This window comes from Mesocricetus auratus, unplaced genomic scaffold, assembly GCF_017639785.1.
Source record: "Mesocricetus auratus isolate SY011 unplaced genomic scaffold, BCM_Maur_2.0 Super-Scaffold_100028, whole genome shotgun sequence".
In the NCBI taxonomy this organism is placed as follows: domain Eukaryota; kingdom Metazoa; phylum Chordata; class Mammalia; order Rodentia; family Cricetidae; genus Mesocricetus; species Mesocricetus auratus.
The window spans coordinates 4,259,769-4,280,046 of NW_024429209.1; the positions used below are offsets into that span (position 1 = coordinate 4,259,769).

At 46.6% G+C, this 20,278-nt stretch overlaps 1 protein-coding gene across 1 annotated transcript in view; it reads left to right on the forward strand.

Moving 5' to 3' along the window:
- The window catches only part of Ctnnbl1 (catenin beta like 1), a 158,152-nt gene that overhangs the window by 115,877 nt on the left and 21,997 nt on the right, over positions 1-20,278 (forward strand). Inside the window, 1 exon segment of the mRNA XM_005082661.4 lies at positions 19,397-19,494. Within this exon segment, the coding sequence (XP_005082718.1) occupies positions 19,397-19,494 (98 nt within the window).

Sequence of the window (20,278 nt, forward strand, 5' to 3'; positions counted from 1 at the left end):
CTCTCAGTGCTAACCCTTTTGGCCTGCCTCACTTTGTCTGCTCTGCCTACCAAATCTTCTCTATATGGGGCTTTCCAGAGCTCATGCTGAGTGCTTTTTAGCCTTCAGTCTTTGCTCCTAGGCATGGCTCTGTAACTTTGCTATGTCCCTTGTTGACCCCTCTTGAAAAATGGCATCAACTTACAGCTATCAACCCCAGTTGGTTGGTGTCACTGGAAGAGCTTTGACAAAATGCTTGGGTCTGGGTCTCATCTCCAGAAGTCCAAAGGCTTGAGCCTTGGAGCATCAGTATTTCTTAAAAGATTTTAATTATGTCTGTGTCTGTGTGAGTATATGTTGTGGGTGGATCCCTATGCCTGTGCACATGCACAGAGGCTGGAAAAAGGCATTTGGTGTCACGTTACATATGTTCCTTTAAAGTAGGGTCTTTCCTTGAGCCTGGAGCTTGTTACATGGGTGTTAGAATCTGAACTCTGACCCTGATGGTTGGGAAGCAAGCACTCTTAACCACTGAGCCATCTCTCCAGGCCCAAGCATCTCTATTTTTAATAGTGCAAGATCCTGTTGCTGTTAGTGTTAAGGACACTGGCCAGAATACCTAGCCATATTGAGCATCCTTTTCACATTCCCTCTCTGCCCAGGGAAGCTGCCTGACATGTCGGGTGCTTTTTCTGAATACAATAAAGAAAATTTTGGAGGAAAGGTTAAAATCATCCCCAAACCTCCATCCAGAGTTAGTTACAGTTAATGGATGGAATCGCTCAGACATACATATTGGTATGGGGGTCATTGTATATGTGCAATTTTGTAGAGATGGGAATCTGCTCTACATTCTGTTTTAAAACTGCTTTTACCAGTGTCTTGGGTTTTATTGGCAGGTATGGGCTTTTCAGTGTTACTATGAAACTCTACTGTCTTTAGAAGACAAGAAAAGAATTCAGGTTGAGTAGCAGCTTTGGAGGTGATTTAGTTTGGAAGGGAGCTTGGATGGAAAACTGGCTCTTCCATATATAGTAGAAGTATTGGAACTGCTAAGTCGGGGAATGAGATGGAGACCTAAAGCCAGTGTGTCCAAGTTCATTTGCTTAGCACATGAAATGGGAAGGCGCCTTTCGGCTGGCTTCTTTTAATGTGTAAATATTTGAGCATGTTGGACATATTGGTATCTAATGGAAGATATGAAAATAAACTCGTATACATCTCACTGCTCATAAAGAATACCCTTGCAGGTGTGAGGTGTTCGTTAATGTCCTTCTTCCTGGACTCTTGTAAAATCAGATGTGATTTTTATGTGCACCAGCCTGCAGGTTACTGGGGAAATGCTCAGTGTGTTTAATCATGTTGCAGCCTTGTTTGTTTTTTTTTATAGTAGGAAAATGTCTTTGGCTGGCTTCTGGTGCCAGATTGATTTTGCTTGTGGGTGTCCAGATGCTGATGAGCTGTAATTAGCATAAGAAGGAGGCTGGAAAGATGTTAAACATTCTTTCTTGGTAGCTGAACAATGGATCCCCAAACAGAGGTTATCCTCAGGTATCAGAAACACCTGAGGCAATATTTTGCTTTTAGTTGTCTCTGTGCAAGTAAGCACTGGATGGTTTGGAGACTCCTGGGCCTGGCAAAGGGTGATTTTTCTACAGTTGAGTGCTTCTTTGTGGGGAGTCACTTTAAATCCCAGGGTGGTCCAGAGGGACCCTGGCCACTAGGTTTAGGAGACTGGGGTATGATTCTACCCTGACTCTTATGGTAGCTTGTGATTTGGACGGTCATTTGCTCTCCCAGAACTTCGGTGTCCACAGCTTCAAAATGCAGACAGCAGTACTTCACAGCATAAGAGGCTGCATAAGATAATTTGTAGAACAGTGATGGCTACAGCATGCAGCTAGTGGGTATTGTTTGCAGGGTTTTCCTCTACTTCATCCATATTCTTTACACTTCTTTGTAACTCTTTTTTTTTTTTTGTTCCTGATTCCAAAGTAGAAAGAAAATGATTGTTAATTTATTCCTTATTTGCTGCAAGGTACCATAAAATAAATTAAGCGTATGATTTTGATAATCACTAAAAGTATGCTTACAACTTCTTAAATGTATTGATTAGTAATAAATCATGTTGCAGTAAGTATGCCTGCTGGCTGACTAACTTTGGGAATGGCAGTGTTCTGGCTGGTTAGCAGTCTGACTGTCCCAAGGTGTCAGCCACTGCTGACAGTGGATGGTGACGCAGGTTTATTGGGTATTGCTGTGTTCCAGTTTATTATACCTACCACTAGCTTTGCATGGGGTGTCATTAGTCTGCTTTATTATTGAGAAAACAGCCCCCAAAGAAGTCAAGCACTTCCTCAATTGTGCACACAGTTTAAATTAACAGCAAGAACCTAAAGGCACAGTTCTTAACACTGTGTTCCAACCTCTCAAGGAGCTATCCCAAGACCAGAAAGTTAAATGACTTTTAATCACCAAGGCAACAGTGCAGTAACTAGCTATTTCTGGAAATGGCGGAAGGAAACTCAATGATACTGGCATGGCAGGGCAGGAAAGCACTACCAAGTTTTTGGTATTGGGCATTGTGGGATGTAAAAATCTTCATTTTAAACTTCATTTTAATTTTTAGAATAATGAGCCATGTTCTGATAAGGGTCTTTCTGAATATTTCACAGTAACTTAGGTGTACCTTTCTGAGTTCAACCCTTGGCAGGGATCTGAGCTACAATATAGCAGGGAAAGCATAGTCTTTCATTAGAACCTGGAGGCCCAAGTTGAAGTCCCAGCTTGTGTCAGCTGTAAGCCCTGGAAGAAGAGCTAGTTATCTGGTCTACCTGGGGAGAAAACCACAAATCATTCCCAGGAAAACTCATAAGATTGAAAGGGAATAGGAACTTCCCACATGGACAAGACTCGGAAGAGCTTTTGAGCAGAAGGAATAACATGTACAAAGGCACAGAGATCACCATAGGATTCTAGAAAGGCCAGGATTCCAGGGTGCAGTCCGTCCCAGGAGTGACTGTTAGTACCGTGAACCATACTGCTATCTGTCTCCCACAAGATTAGATGGTGACCAGGAGGGCAAGGGCCAGACATGACTGGTCACTGTGTGACTCTTGGGAAAGGAAGGGGCCACAAATTATTATCCTGATTGTCACCTGAAGTGCTGCCTAATTCATTTTCTTTTTTAAGATCACTTGTAGATTTTGCTGTGGTGGTCTCCTTAAGGCAGACCTTTCATTTTCCCTCCACTCTGGGTCCACTTGTGATGTCAGTTAGGAATGGCATGCAGTACAGGTACCTCTTGAATGCAGTCTTGGTCCTTACTGCACACTGTCCCTGTGCCTCTCAGTTTCTTTCCCAAATGATGGCAACCCTCTCTGTTACTGGCTTACTCAGAGAATCCCTGCCTCCTTTCAGACTATCCTTTGTACCTTCCAAGGTCCCAGAGAAGACAAATGAACTGCCTCCAGTTCCTCTAAAACAGGAATCTGGTCACGCTTCTGTTAATCCTTTGAAGTCTTCTCACTACAGATCTAGAATAACATTAGTCCCTGATTTGCCATTAGAAACCAGCCCCTGTTGCCTTATCCAGCAGCATCTTGCCCTCCCTGGACTCCTGTTTCCAGTGGTCTAAGCTGCACTGTTCCTCCCAGCATGCCCCAGCACGTCCTTTTCTTCCTTCCATGCTTCCACAGTGATGCCTTCCCTAACCCCTTCTCTGAGACTGATTACTCGTGCTTTGGACATTCCCTGTCCTATTGACTCTGTGAAACCTGTCCTGCTTTTCCTCTGACTTCTTTCCTAGACTGTCTCCCCCTCACCCCACCCTATGTCCACTTATACCCAGCAGCATCCCAGGGGTTGGCTAGCTGGTTTCTAGTCAATTGTGACATGGGGTGGTGTTGTATCTCTGTATGTAAACTCAATGAGAAGGAAAACTATCATCTTTTATGGTGAGAATTTTCAAGATATACAGAGGTATAAAGAGCATATCTACTGAGCTCTTAGCTTATTCATCAACCAGCTCTGGAGTAGTGTTTGCTAGTCTGGTTTCATTCCCCCTGATCCCTACTCCTTTTCCTGTAATGTTTTAAGGCATTTCTAGACATGATGGGATTTTATCTCATGGAATATTTATACAATCAGTAACAAGTATAAATGAGAACCCTGAATTTTTAGCCATTTTTCCAGATGGAATATGTTTGTTAACATTGATATCCACTAATAGCTCAGCAGTTAGACATCAGAAATAAGCCTAGCTCAGACTGTCTCAGCCATGTCTCTATTGAAACTTTAAAGCAGGGCATACTTTGTTGTGAGGGGCTGTCCTGTATGTGTAAGGCATTCAGCAACATGTCTGTCCTCCACCTACCAGAGCCTGGTAACACCCCTATCATCACAGATAAACAGCAGAATTGTAAGATATCTTCTTCCACTGTGAGCTCCTCCCCCTCACCACCCTGTACCCCTACCTTAAGAACTACCCACACAGAGAAAGGAGATGAAAGGAATGATTGTTCAATAGTCTGGGCGGAAACATGCACTCTGATTATGATTGTGCCTGTTAGTATACTGGAGAGTAAAGTCTGTCTTGGGTTTCCTGTCTCATATCTCACCATGCCAGTCAGAGCTACCAGGGTGAGAGTACAGGCTTCCTAGAAGTGGACAGGCATCGTGCGCTCCCTGTGGGTGTGACTCACTGAACAGGATAGCCCCTTGACCAGCTTAGGGGAACTCTAGAAAACAGCAGAGTATGTTGTTCCAGATCGGCACCCATGCACTCCTCTACCGGGCTGGTCAGCAGACCCCCTTTCCAGGTATTTATGCTGGTGCTGGCTGGGAAAGTCTCTCCTGGGAAAGCATCTTAGATTCCAGAGCAGTTCAAGGAGCATTTGTTTCACAGAAATTACTTTGAAGCCCATTTTTTTGCCAAAAACCATCTGCTTTGTATGAAACAAAGGGACACTGGTGATTCATTGTATGGTGTTCTTCAAAGTGGAAGTGGACTCTGCTTAGTTCCTATACCTTAGCTCACCAAATCGAACCTAGAAAGTTGGATACTAGGAAATGTAATTACCTGGAATGGCAGATTTAGAGACGTAGAGAAAAGCTGGCCTCTAAAGTCAGATGCACTGATATGCAGCTCATACCGGCTCTGCCATCTTGGCTAAGGCACAGAGCCGTTCTGATCCTTATTTGTATAGGGAGAATAAGTCACACAAAAGTGACTGCAAGCACTAAGAGGTAGAGGGGTGCAGAACACTTTCTTGGTGTGTGTCATGCCCTGGATGCCACCCCAAGCACAGAAAAGGAGAGAGAGAAAAAAGACTAGCGTGCTCTGTCAGAGAGCGTTAACAGATGACTTCCCTCTTTAGAAAGACCCACTGGAGAAGGCAGAAGCATCCCCCTCCCGACCCACCCCCAGATTTTTCATTCTTTGGTTTTAGGGTTTTGTGTTTGTTTGTTTGCTTGCTTGCTTGTTTGTTTGTTTGACAGGGTCTCTCTGTGTAACCCCACTGGCCTGGGACTCATTATGTAGACCAACCAGACTGGCCTCCGCCTCACACACCCAGCTTCCCTCTAGGTCTTTATTACACAGCTGTGAGATGGTTAGTCTGGTACATGGAGGAAAGCTTTGAAGCCTCCCGTAGCCTGTGTGCTGGTGATAGCATGGAATCGTCCTCACACACAGTATGGTTTAGGGTTCACGGAGTCCTCTTCCTGCGAAGGGATCTGACACCTGTTAGAGTGTGACCCCAAAGCATTTCACAGCAGAATTGATTGCATGTTTCTCCAGACACTTTCCTCTGTGAATGATCAAAGGATGGTTTAGTGTGTTCGTCTTGGGCATAGGATTAAAGAGTTGTGTTCCAGCAGCACTGAAATGCTTCCATCCTCTCACCAAGAACCCCTCCAGCCCCCTGCCATACCATATCAAGCTTCTAGTAAATGAGCATGAGCTGCCTGTGTCTGCACACGGAGTTTTCTGGTTTCTGTGGCAATCAGCAGGCCCCCGAAGCTCAACAGTTGGCAAGGCCTCAGGCATCTGAAGATGACTGTGGTATTAGTGTAAGAGGAGCAGGTGGGGCTGCTCAGGGCTGAGGCAGAGCCCCCCAAATAAGGCCAGAGTGCCAGGGATAACTAACTCATTCCAAAAGGCCTTGCCCCCTGCCCCACACACATGCATGTACACATTTCCAAAGAGGTGTGAGGGGTCAGTGCAGGGGTATGGAAACAGCTCCCATGTCTTGGGGGGGGCTGTGATAGTCAACTCTGCCACACAGGCACCCCCCATACTCAGGAAGTTCAGGTGGGGGAAAGCAGGTCTGACAGAGTTTGGGAGTGTGCTGACATCCATGCCTTGCCTCTAGCTGTGGGTTCAGACCAAGCATGGTATGCCAAGCAGTTATACTCTACGTCACCAACGCTATAGAGCGCTTTGACAATGCGTCGAGCTGGCCATTGAGGATACTTTACAGAAGAAAAATGTCACAGTACAAATATCCTAGCCATTTGTCTTATTTTAGGATCTAAAGATGTTTTTATGTGCTTCATTGCGAAGGAGCGGCAGTAACTAGATAATGCACTTCCCAAACCCTGAAAGAGCTCATAGGCCACAGTGTGCTTTCATTTAAATGAAGTACTCTCAAATGAAAGGCACGAAACTAAATTGAGCTCTGACGGATGCAGGGCTGTCCTCATCAGAGGCCCCAGCCAAGTCTCCATGTTGCCAGAGGAGCTCTGTCTGTCTGTGTGCTCTCACAGTGCTGACACTTAAGGGCACCTGCTGTAAAATGAGTTGTTGAACCCCAGGCAAAAGCTTCCTGGTCCTTCCTACCAGGTCTGTGTATAGTCATGAAGAGTGTCCTGAGGAGAAAGGCAGAACCATGCCTTTGCATCAGCAGTTGATGTGCTCCTGAGACTTGCACCATTGGGGTGTGGGGTTGCTTCTGAGAATAGGTGTGGCTGTGTGCACAGGCCTGTGTACACACCATGACCATCAGGATGCTCATGACCTCGTATCTGCTTTGGGAATCCTAGGAAAGAACTTAGGGATGAGGGCATCAGTTAGAAGATGCAGGACTACTGCTAGGAACTAGAATTACAAACGCTAATAGAGAGAATGCGAGGTATGTATGTTTCTCCAGGTAAGACAAGCCCAGAGGCCAGCTAGACCATTCTCACAGCTTCCTGGTGTCCTGCCATTCTTATCTTGAGACCAGAAGTGTTTGTTGGCTGTCAGTTATGCCCCAAGCTCCTATAAAGGGGCTTGACTACTCTTTTCAAGATTGCTTTATGGTCCCAGATGGCTACTAGTGCTCTGACTACAACTCCCATATTCCAAAGAGCAGGAAAGAAAGAGATGAGATGTTGTCCCTTCTTAAAGGCCCCAAATGTCAGTTAAGTATAAATCACTGATGTAGAGTTAGTCATGTAGCCCTGTAGAGTTTGTTGGTTTGTTTTTATCAGTCTCTCTCTGATTGAAATGGGCTTGCATGCAGCTCCTCCACCCTCCTTAAATCTGGACCATCCTGCTCCAGAGGCATTTCTCCTAGGGAGCCTTGGGGCTATGAGAAGCCTCCCCACTCAGCCCTTTCTCCCTGGACTCTGGGAGGCAGGCAGTACAGCACACAGAAGCATTTCTCACCCTTCCAGATTACAGTTTTATCAAGAAAGCACTTGAATACTTCCCTAACACACGTGCTGCTAGCTACTGAAGGGAATCCCAGGGCAACGGCAGTGACAGGGAAGTCAGCCCAGGCAGCACCTGCACCTGCTCTGCACCCAGCCGGTGCTCCATGTTTGAGGAGTCTCATCACAACCCAGAAGTGAGACCATTCAGTTAATTTTAGTTGTTTCAGGTAGAATGGGCTTCCGTGGGCCCATTCACAGTTTCAAATAACACGTATGAAAACTCCTTTTTGGAAAATCAGCTTTGGAAGTCTCTTCATGTATATCCCAGGTTCACACTGCTCTCGCTTTTCTTGCCTCCTTATCAGCGTTTTCTTAAGAAAAATTTCCAACGCAGGAAAGGTGAAAGAAGGGCGCAGCGAACCCTGCCGTACCTGCCACCGGGAGTACTGTTAGCTGCTGCTGGCTCCTTACAGCTTCTGCTGTGCTTTTCCCTTCTCTCATCTCTGCTTTACTTTTGATGCAGAAAGCAAGTTGCAGACAACAGCATACGTTACACTCCAGCGTGTTTATCATTAACGTCACGTTGTTACTGCTTGGCTACACAGATCCTGAGAGGCTCGTGTGATAAGTTTGGGCAAGATATTAAACATTCTAGTATCCCAGAAAATTCCCTTTCCCTAACAGACCTCTTGTCCCAACTCCCACAGAGATAACTACTGTTCCTTTTTTTTTTTTTTTTTTTGTAACCAGGTTACCTAGATCCTCAGTTGGGGCTTACACAGTACCTGCCTCCTTGTCTGGATAAGGCGTTCACTCTGCGTGCCTGTTGTGAGATTTTTCATATTTGAGGTGTGCGTTGGGGGTCTCTCTTTTGTTGTTGCTGAGTAGAATTCTCTTATGTGGATGAGATTTTCCATTCTTCCTGTTAATAGGCTATTTTAGAATTGGACCATGGGGAGTAGAGCTTCCAAGAACATTTGTGTCCAAGTCTTTGTGGTCATACGTTTCATGACCTCTTGCTGGGTCATTCATTAGTTTGTCTGGTTTTTTTGTTTGTTTGATAACTAGAATCTCAAGCTATCACATCATTCTTATCTCTTAGTCAAGGATAAAGTCCCTATGCTGTAGGATGGAAAAAAGACCTAGATAGAATTTTTCTTCAAGGTGTGGACTAGAAGTCTATTCTCCTAACTCCATCCCTCTGCCTCCCTAAGAAAGAAGGCAGAACCTGAGACTCTTTCTGGAAGGCCATTGACTATTTCATGTTTTGTTTAGAGACATCTGAATGCAGTGAGGTGTCTGTGTTCCTGTAAGATGCCATCTGACCTGGCATCTCCTCGATGTGCATCCCTGCCTGCCACTTTTCCAGGATGACCTTTCTGGAACACAGGGCTGAGAGTGCTGCCTATACCACTGTCTGCCCTATGTCCCGTGGGACACAGTCCAGATTCTAATCAAAGGGGCATCTTCGGGTTCTTGCATCTCCTGTACTTAACAATTTGCTGCAGCCTGCAAACCTTGCTCTCCACCCTCAGTGAGCGATCTGCCCTTCGTGCCGTTATCCCATTGCCACTGTGGTACATTGCTAAGAAGTTGCAGGATTTTGTTTGTCCTGACCCTCTCAAGGAGTGTGCTCCTCGTCACATTCCTTTCTCAGGGAGTCAGCTATTCAGTGCGTGCGAGTGTGTTTGTGTGTGTGTCTTATTATGATGTTGATTCAGCATAAGTCAAATGATGCAGGATTAGGCACTGACTCAGCCATGAAGGAGCTTACTCTCTGTCCAGGAGGACCTTCAGATTAGCGTGACAAGGGCTCTGATGAACAGCAGAGCGTGAGCACTCCCACACATTCTCCCTGACAATTCACTTCAGAAGCTTCATCAAGTGGAAGTAGCCTGTGGTTTTTATTTGCCTCCCTAGTGGGAATGGGTGTTCTTTTAATGCTTAAAGGAGAGGATCAAGTTTGCTTACTGTAGAACTGACTGATTCACGTCTAACTGTGACCTGTAGAATGTTGTGAGAGTGGAATGACATGAGACATGCAGTGTGTACACAGGTTTGCATGTGTTACTATTTTAAGGACGCAAATATGCCTGCCATGTATTGAATATTCAGGAAATATTTGGAAAGGATAGGAATATGTGTATTTTGGGGGGCTATATATAGATGCTTGTGCAGATCCGTCTGTCTTTTGAAGAGTGATCTGACTGGCATCAATATTCGGCAGGAGGAGCTGAGCACACGTGTGACTCTGTATGTCTTGCCACATCCCTGACCAGGCAGATGTCCATTATCATGAAATGTAAGAAAAGAGCAAAGATAATGGGAAAGGCGGAAGAGTGTGATGCTGTGACTAGGTTTGACAGGGCCTCCTGCTACTTCAGCTGCCAGTGCCGGCCACGCAGCAGATTAATCTGTATTCTAGGACACTACTGCTGAGGCTGGGATCGATCTAATTAGGGCATTTTGAACATCCTGTTTGCATCTAGAATCTTACCAGAAACCAGGATGTCTGTCCATCTGGGTAGCTGGAGGGAGGTGGGCAGTGAGTTGGGTACTAAAAGTGGATGGCTGCAATTTTAGAGTATGAAAACAACACTGTTTGGTTTCCTTAAAACAAAGGCACTGCCGGCCCTGGGTGTTGAGTGGAAGCAAAGGCAGTGCTGCAGCATGACCTTGAATTTTAAAGTAGCCCCTCTCCATCTGACCAGGACATGGGCCTGATGTGTGAAGTACAGAGCCATTTCCATCCTGCTAGAACCCTGGCTGACCCTTGCATGTCTGTCTTTAGCCAACTGTTTGGGCTGTTGGAAGGCAGGTGGAGGTTCTGAGGCTGCAGAGTGGCCAGCCAAGCCTGGCTAGATGGATGATGGCTCAGCAGGTAAAGGCACTTGCTGCCAACCCGAATTTGATCCCTGGGACCCACATGGTGGAAGGAGAGAGCCAATTCCTGTGACCTCCTCATACACTGCAGCACATGCAGATGCGTGCGTGCATGTGTGTGTGCGTGCGTGTGTGTGTGTGTGTGTGCGTGCGCACGTGCGCGTGTGTGTGCGCATGTGTGCACGCACGTACATTTTCAGGATGCAGGTAGCTTTATTTGCTATTCATATTCCCAAGTCCAGGTTGATTTCTGCCTGCACCTGTCTTCTCAGGCTCACCTTCTTCCTCCCTTTACTGATCTCTTCTGTTTTGCCCACACTGTCCCTTCCTGTTCAGTCCTTGGCTTCAGTGCAACCTTTGGCACTGTTTGCCCCGTTGCTCTGTCTGTCTGTTTTCCACCCACTCTCACTTTGAATGTGACTGCACCTACTTTTTGTTTTTCAATGGCTTTCTTTATCAAAGACACATTGCATCTTGGGTAGGGTAGAGCTTGATGTTTTGGTGTATATAAATTCTGGGTATGGGTGTCACGCTGTTACTAATATTCCCAGTACCCATCCGTTCCCATCATTTCTGTAGTCTGTCATGTCATTCAGAGGCATCTGGAGAACAGGGTCAGCGTGTGTCACCTCTGTCCTCAGACACTACCTTGCACATGGTGGAATTCCTGTGCCTGCTTTAGCCCAGGGTCCTCCTCTTGTGGCCAGCTCTGTTGTCAGAGCCTCGCCTTCCTTCCTAGTGAGTTTAGGCCTGCCATTCACACTGAAACTTAGCAGAGATTCTAGCACCATCCTGGATCTGGGGTCTCTCCCCAAGGCATCCGAAGAGATCTTCTCCTCCAGTCCCAATTCTGACCTTCTGCTTTCCTCGCCTCTCATCCCTGCACCAGCTGAACTAAGGGCTCCTCCTCATGTTCCCCGTGTCTCCTGCATGCCACTTAATGGCATTCTCTGCTGTTATTCCCAGCCTTGTTCATAGGACAGCAAGCTGCCTGCCACAGAGCCAACTCCTTCATCTCCATAGTCTGCTGCCGCTATGGTGCCTGGCACATAGAGGGTGTCAGAATGCCCTAGCATTGACCTGAAGTTGTGCAACTCAAGAACAAGAAGTCTGGGGGCCGTGTTTGAGACAGGGTTTCTCTGTGTATCTTTGGATCCTGTCCTAGAACTAACTCTATAGACCAGGCTGGTCTGTAACTCAGAGATCTGCCTGCCTCTGCCTCCCAAGTGCTGGGATTAAAGGTGTGCACCACCACCGCCTGGCTAATCTATATTTTATAGTTCTGCAAATTATGTATTCTCTTTTTAATAATTGGTTATTATGGATAAATATGCTTATTTTTATTGAAAGGTAAGCCTGTCTCTGCTTAGATGTGCTGTGTCCTTCAGCCCCTGTAAACAGCTACCACCTGCCTCAGGGATGTCTGCCGGTCTCCACATTTGTGTATTATTTGACTTTGTAGACAGTCACATCCAGTGCTTTTTTAATTTATTCTAAGATTAAAGGACAAGAGTGAAGTTGGCCTTGCTCCATTTTAGGGTTAGAAAGATATTTTCTCACCAAGACCCAGGCAGGTGAGCACACTGTGGGACCAGAGCAGCGTTCAAGAAGAGAGCTGAGCTTGCGGTGGGTGTGTGAGTGAGAGAATTCCTCTATGCTGTTTGTTATAGATGTGTGGGTTGAGATTCCCTGGACTAGGCTCAATATAGGTCAATATAATTTTATTTGGGGAGAAGGCACTTACACAGGAAACAGATGACCACTGCAAGTTCCCTCTCCAAGGGTCCACACAGGCTGCTCTGCGACCCGACTGGAAGCAGGAGAGAGCCACCTGTGCCCCATCCCAGACCTAAAACCACTCTCCACTCTCCATCACATCAGCACCTGAGACCACGTCCAAATGGGCGTGTTCAGAGCTACAAGTATGGGGTGGGGTGGATATCTCACTACAGTTTGCGATGTGGCAAATCTCAGATTGCCATCTGATGAGTGGATACTGTGTACACATTTCCCTTGAGGCAGCAGATTTAATAGGTGGGTAGGTCAGCCTCATTTTTATAAACAAGAAAAGGGAGGCAGATGAAGCACCCATCTGAGGTGTAATAGCTTAGGGAATGCCAGGACAGGATTTGAACCCAAGTCTTGATGATCCTCAAACAACACATAAAATTGATGGATTCACTTGTCCTCATCTGGAGCAGACCCCAGGAGTGAGTTCTCAGGCTGTGTCTTTCTCTACAGGGCATCTGATAGATCCTCTTCCTTATGAGCAGGCCTACCTAGAGGCAATGCTCCTCTCCCAGAATGAGGTGCTGCTAACCAAAGGCATTTTGGAGTTTGGACCACTTATTTTTAAGAAACACTGATCCATTCAATGCTTTGCAAAGTGGTGTACACTAGAAACCTACTTGGAGTGACTTCTGCCATCTGTGCTGTTCTAGAAAGACCTGGTTGGGATAAGAAGCTAGGATCCTTAACTAAGGGGCCATCCCCAAGAGACGGGGATACTCAGAACGTCCATGTGGAAATATTCCTCAGATTCTGCCGTATACTGATTTGGGGGCCAGGAAGGCTGTAGATTTTAGATTCTTGTGCCCCTTTCCAAATGTACTTTTACCTGAGGCAAGTCATACCCTCCCTAGGCCATTGTTTCTATATGCAGAGCCCCAAAGGGAGTGGACTAGAGATCTCTAGCTCCTTCCAGCTCTGAAAAATCATAGAACTCTTAACTGCCCTGGAAAATCAAACTTTTAGCTCTCTGCATAGATATCATCTAGTTCATTGCTAATCACCCTGGAGAGGCCCTGAGGAGAGTAAAGCTGGGGGGAGGGTGGACCAGAGCCACCCCTCCAGGCAATTTCAGTAATTAGTGTAGGAGCCAGCCAGTTGTCTGACTGTTGAGCACTGTGCCCAGCAGGCAGGGAGTTAGTGTCAGTGCTGGCTTTGACATTCTACCAGGATGCCAAGATGCCCACTCTCTCACTAGTGAATTGAAAATTGTAGATTTATCTAAACTTCCACTTTGTGAATTCCAGGTGTAGGTTGTGGGATGTATAGGTGTGGTGTGGTGTGGTGTGGTGTGTGTGTGTGTGTGTGTGTGTGTGTGTGTGTGTGTGTGTGTGTGTGTGTGTGTGTGTGTGTGTGGGTGGTGGGGGGATATGGCAGATCTGTCTGTGTGATTTTTCCTCTGCAGTGGAGCTACCATATCTGCACGTCCACATTGACAGCTCCATAGCCATCCTTCACCTCCATTTTATCCTGTCGAAATGACAGAGCAGCTGAGCGGTGCTGGCCAACAGATAAACCTGTTATCTCCTCTGCTCTCTGTGCCAGCAGCTCTCCCCGTCTCCTTGGTGTATGAAAAATTGACACCACCTTGGGCTGAAATCTGTTCTTAGGGAAGCTACATTTATTAGTAGCTAATGAAACCTGTGTACTAAAACTTGGGGTGGCTGGAGCATTTCCCTGTGACATATGACAGGCCAGAGCTTACAGAGGTAGAAGGAGCGTGGAGCTTCAGGTTTGCTTGCCTTAAAGCCCTATCAGTCAGGCAGATGGCAACTTGCTTAGTGTATTGTGCCCATGGTCAAGGTTTCTCTTGCCTAGACTGAGCGAGCTGTGGGCATGCATGCTAAGAGGTTTTGGTGCCAAAAATGATTCTTTCAGAGACCACATTCCCTTCTTGAAATGTACTTCTCCGGATGCCCTCCCCAGTCACCAGTAACCCCTGCCCTCTTGGTAAGGTACATAAAGAACACTACCTTGGAATGTTCTCATCTACCAGAATCAACAGGGTTCAAAGGGCAGTGACTGCAGGGTGAAGTTCAGGTTCGGTATTTGTGGAACTGTGTAAAACCCGAAGTCTCTTCGTTATTAAGATTCTGAAAGAAAATGCTTCTGGAAAGACTAATTCCGTAAAACAGAGAAGGCAAGTTGTTATTCACGTCTTCCTCCATATGGCCTTTTGCTCCCTGCTAGCCTCATTAAAACTGGGTTTTTGTAAGTCCATGGTTACATAGAGCCTCTGCTTTGGGCACAGTGAGCCCCTGTGGGGCCTGTTTTTAGGTCGATTTGGTTTCTGCTGCCTCCTCTTTTTTCTTTAACAGCCAGATGATTGGTTTTTGTTTATGGGAAACAGCAGCTAGGGAAAGCTTGCAGTTTGGAGTCAGATAACATAGATTCTACTTTTTCAAGCATGGGATTAAAAGTTAACCTCTCTGAGCCTTCAAGTCCAGATTAATAAGACTAAGATAAATATGGTATTGTTCTCATAGCTTGGCTGTAAGGTGTGTAGGCAAAATAGTGTGCTGCCATTCATGTACTAGAATTGGTGACGAGGCACTATAGCTACTTTCAAATAGGATTGGGCAGTGGGTACTGGGAGCCAAACCCATGGCCTTGTGCATGTTACATACATAAACATTCTGCCAACTGAGCTGTGCATTTAGCCCTCATATTGATGGCTGAAGCCGCTTCAAAGCAAAACAGTAGGCTGGTGCTCAATCTGACTTTGAGTAAGGACTTCCAAAAGACAGATGGCAAACTAAGGAAAACATTCTAAACATACCCCAAAAAAGGTAGTTTCCTTATCTTACAAGGATCCCTTAGAAATCAAAATTAGGAATGCTTAGGTGGGAACTTGGGGTGCTGGCAGCAACAAGGGAAGAAGTTGCAGTAGTCGCCAGGAATGCAGAACTGGGCTTACTGGGGTCTTTTCTTTGTTGGAGAGTCTCTGAGAAGACAGGGTTGGGGAGAGAGACAGGAATGGGGCTTTCTGGATCATGCAGAGGCAAGCTGGAGGTTCCAAATGAACCCTGTCTTTACCTGTTGAGCCACCTCTCCTACCCAAATAATATTTTATATGTGATTTTCATGAGTCACTTATCCCATTATTAAGAATATACTATAAGGAAAAAAATGGGAAAGTATGTCAGAATATGTGAATGTCATTGCCCTTAATAACAAGGGGGAAAAAATCTCAAACTGGAAACTACCAAAAATACCCAAGAATGGCTGACCAGCTAAATTGAGTGGCGTTCTAGATAGCCATTTCAAAAAAGAAATCTATGCTGATAAGCATAGTTATATTTGGGAATATATATGTATACAATATAAATTTTCTCTTGAGAATGTACACTAGGTACTTTGTAGTTTTTTTTTTTCCTTGGGAGGGCAGGATAGTGGGAGGAGAATCGGAAAGGAAAAATATTAGTATAGATACTCATTAATATTAAGTATATTTATGCCTTGTATAGTTTCATTTTTACCACATACATCCATTGCTTTCTGTTGGGACCAACAATAAAGCAATAAGGAAGCTGCTTCCTTTGGGTACCATGGAATCCATCCTTCAGCTTGCTAATAGCCAAGACAGAGAGAACATTGATACGGAAAAAAGAACTCATCAGGAAAGAGACGTGTTCCTAGGGTTGGGCTGGAGGAGGAATGTAGCGGCTGAGATGGGATTAACCCTTGATGTGCTCTCGTCTCTGCAGCCCACTCTAAAGTCACTAGTGGTTGTGGCCGATCACTTTTCTCACAGCTGGTCTTCCCTTCCCTGACACACACGTGACACTCCACCCAGTGGCCTTTATGTATTTGGTTCCTGGTCTTTCCCCTTTATATGGTTACCAGGAGTTAGGATTTCCAACTTTGTTTCTTCCAGTGAGAAGCATTAGGCAAATGTCCTCTGCTCCCAAGTGCTCCATACCCACCAAGTTACTAACCCTGTCATATGGCACTGTAATCGTTGACTTGTTCTTTCTAGTCTTAAGGAGCTCCTCCAGGTTAGGTACTATGTTGTTTGGAGCCCTGAGTTCTCACTTCCTGTACTGCAGAGCCAAGTGGTGACCGTTTGACTGTCATCTGGAGTTAGGAGCCCTTGCACCAGCTAGCTGTGGGGATGTGCCACTTTGCTCTGGGCCTGGGCTCTTCCATCCAAGCAGAGAGAGGGCTGTCTCAGATACGGTATGAGGACTAGCTGATGTCCTCTCTCGTGCGACTGTCAGGTGCCTCGTATGTATACACGGAAGTTGTTCCCACCTGTTGTGCTAGCTAATTTCAAAGTTTCAGAGCTGAGTATGTGAGATGTACTACATTCCTTATGGCTCTTCTCATACCTGCTCACCAGCTAAAGGGGTCAGAGCCCCAACCTGCTCATTCAGTCTTGACTAGCAGAATTGTGGGTGTCCCACGCTCCACCTTCTGGTCTTTTCTTTTTGGCTCACCCGAGGCCTTGCTTTCCCTGACTGTGCCTTTAAAACTATTCCTGCTTATGCTGCTGCCCTCTCCAGAGCAGAGCCATATTGGCTCATTGTCTGTAACCTGGTTCCTTCTGTTCAGGCTTCCTTGGAATCTGGACTGGGTGCTTTACCCAGAGGTATGAAAGCACTAAAAGACATCCTGACATTCAGTATGGTCTGTTTGGGACCCATCACCAGCTCTGGCTGTTCATACAGAGAGCCTGCTTCCTTCCCATTCCTTCACCAGGGTTTCCCAAAATACCCACTGTATATGCCAGATGGGGGTAAGCATGACCAAAACAGATTGGAGTTCTTGCCTTCAGGCAACGTATATTATAATTGAAGGGAGATGGTGAACAAAACCAGTAAACATGCCTCACTTGATGTAGAGAGAAGGAAGACCTAATGAGACCCCAGAACTGCCTGTGTTGGAGCTTTGTATTTTCAAAGAGCATGGACAAGGGAGTCTCCTGGGGAGGGCTGAGCCCCCTGAATCTAAAGAGTAAGCATTTCTGGCAGCAGCAGCCTTTAAGCAGGAGCACCCAGTATTAGAAGCTGTAGTCGGGCATAAGTCAGGAGCCATTGCTGAGGAAACATCCTTGTGCTCTGTGAAGACTATGCCCAGGCGCAAGGATGGAAGACACCTGCGGCGTGTTGTGGGCAGGGATGAGGGTGATGGGAACAATCTAGCCTCAGACTAGAGTGGGGAACAGTGGTGATGGTGTAAAGCTGGAGTCACCATCTGAAGGGAAAACTTACACAGTGTGTCCACGAAGGATCTGCTGTGGGGCCGGAGAACCTGGTCACCCTGAAGTGAATGGAGCGGGCTGGAGAGGGAGGGTAGGATCTTGCTGTCATCTGGTTAAACTGAACAAACCTGTGAGACAAGTATGTAAGAGAAGCAGTAGACAGTGAAACGGACGGTCAAAGGACCGGGTACAGGTTCAAGTTTGAGTCTCAGTGTGTAAATGGTTCCCAAAGACATGACACGTAAGACAGGGTGAATACAGCTCTGCAGATACCTGAGAACAAAGGAGTCCTGCTTTAGGTTGGGGACATGAGAAGGAATAAGTAAAGAAGGACACACTCAGGCACAGGATGCCACCATCAGATGTGGGATGCTTCCCTGTGACTCTTTGAAGTTCACAGTCACAGAACTCAGATCTCTGGGTAGCACCTACATGTGAAGGTGCTCGTCAATTGTGAAATAACTATCATCTATGCTGAGCAATTTTTCCATTTTTTAAATTATTTTATTATCTTATTTGTATGGGTGTTTTGCCTCCATGTATATCTGTGTACCACGTATGTGCCTGGTGCCTACAGAAGCCAGAAGAGGCTGTCAGATCTCCTGAAACTGGAGTTACAGACATTTGTGAGCTTTCATGTTGGTGCTGAGAATTGAACCCAGGTCCTCTGGAAGAGCAGCCATTGCCCTAACCACTCACCCATCCCTCCAACCCCACTCTTCTTAGTGTATATATGTGTATGTCTGCATGAATCTATGCCAAATATGTGTGGGTGCCTGGTGAGGCCACAGAAGGTTCTGGAGTTACAGGCAATTGTTAGCCACCCAGTGTAGCTGGGAACTGAACCCTGGTCTTCTGAAAGCAGTGGGCACTCTTAACCTCTCTCCATACCTCCAGCCAAGGTCATTATTGAAGGATTTTTTAAATCTGGTGTGTGTGTGTGTGTGTGTGTGTGTGTGTGTGTGTGTGTGTGTGTGTGTAAGTACATGTGGGCCATGGCACACATGTAGAGCTGGAAGACAGCCTTGGGTGTCAGTCCTCACTTTCTGCTTTATTCGAGACAGGGTCTCTTGGTAGCTGCTCTGTATGCCAGGATGCCCTCCTAGGAGCTTCTGGGGATTCTCCTGTCCCCTCCTCCTACCTCGCTGTAGAAGACCGGGGTTACAGACATGTACTACCATGCCTGGCTTTTATGTGGATTCTGGGGATGTGAACTCAGGCCTTTAAACTTGCACAGCTATCCTTGACCAGGAATTTTTTTACTGCTTAAGGAAAAAACCGTCTTCATAACTGAAGCCTGTGCCATGTCCTCTTTGCAAGGGTGGGATAGCGGTTTCTGAGGGAAGCCACCGGGCTGCAGAGCTAAGGAGGCTGGCATAGTTAGTGTGAAGGGCTTACCTCCCAGCCCCCCCAACATCAAGTGGGGGTTAGCTCAGCAGAGTTTGGTTGCTATCACACTTTGTATTTCATTCCAGGGCAGTTGCCAAGGAAAGTTACAAGGCAATTGAGAAGTGACAGAACATTTCTTATTCATCATTCACTCATGTCTTGCTGGTATTTGTATTCTGTTCACGGGGCATTCTGAAGTGGGGGATTAGTTTGAGGGTCTGTTGTGGACAATACCAGTCAATTAATTCCAGGCGAGATAGAAATTTTCACCTCCCTTTGGTCTCCTTGCTCACTCTGTCCTTGAGGACGTCATCCCTTCTGACTGTATATCTGTGCGGCGTGCCCACATCAGTTTAGTTTTCTGATGACACCACTGAGGTTCTTGTCTTATTAATCAATAGTCTCAGTCAGTGACGCCTCCTTTCTCCACCTCTGACAAACCAGACTAGCCTGAAGAGGTAATAATGACTGCTGTGATCTCAGCGTGTTTCTTCTTTCCTCCCCCCCTCCCCCCAGAGCATGTCTGTTCCATCCTGGCTTCCCTCCTGCGCAACCTGAGAGGGCAGCAGCGGACGCGGCTTCTGAATAAATTTACCGAGAATGACAGCGAGAAGGTGGGTGACTGAGACCGTGAAGATAGGGCCAGGACCACAGCGTGGGGAGACAGCTCCTTACTTGAGGGATGCTGGTGCTGGTGCTTCCACCCTAGAGTATCTTCTCCAGCATCTGGACCCGTTGCTTTGAGTCCTGAAGGCTCTTAAGAGTTTCCATTCCTGTGTTCAGATGTGCTTACCCTTTGGCATGCCAGTAGCTCCTGGGGTGGGTGGCAGCAGTGGACACTTGGGATTTTCAGACCCCATGGGAGGAGATTGTAAGAGGGTTTAGGTTAGGGTGTGGTGGGGTGCACAGGACAGCTAGGTGACTGAGAACGCACTCTGGAGTCAGAGGTCTGTAGTTAAAGCTGTTTTGCTACTTGAAAGATGTGTGGTCTGCAGACATGGCTGGGGATGACAGCACGTGGCATGCAAGCACAGAGACCGGAGTTTGGATACCCAGAGCCCATGTAGAAGCTGGGCAGGTGGCAGCCGCTCACTCAGAAGGCAAGAACTAGGAATCCCCAGGACAAGCTGGCTCACTCACAAGGCCAGCTGGGTCTGTGAGCTTTGATTCAACAAGAGGCTTTGCTCCCATAAGCAAAGTGGAGAGCAAGCAAGGAAGAGCCCTGCGTCAACCTCAGGCCTCCACATGCACACACGCGCAAAACAGAAAGGACGCGTGCCGCTCTGAGCCTTCCCTTCCCCCAGCTTTAGACTGGAGACATTAGTCTTCCTCACTGGCTGGGTGGGATGGGAGGGATTAGATGAGCTCTTCCTAGGTGGTGGCGAGAGAAGAAAGGTA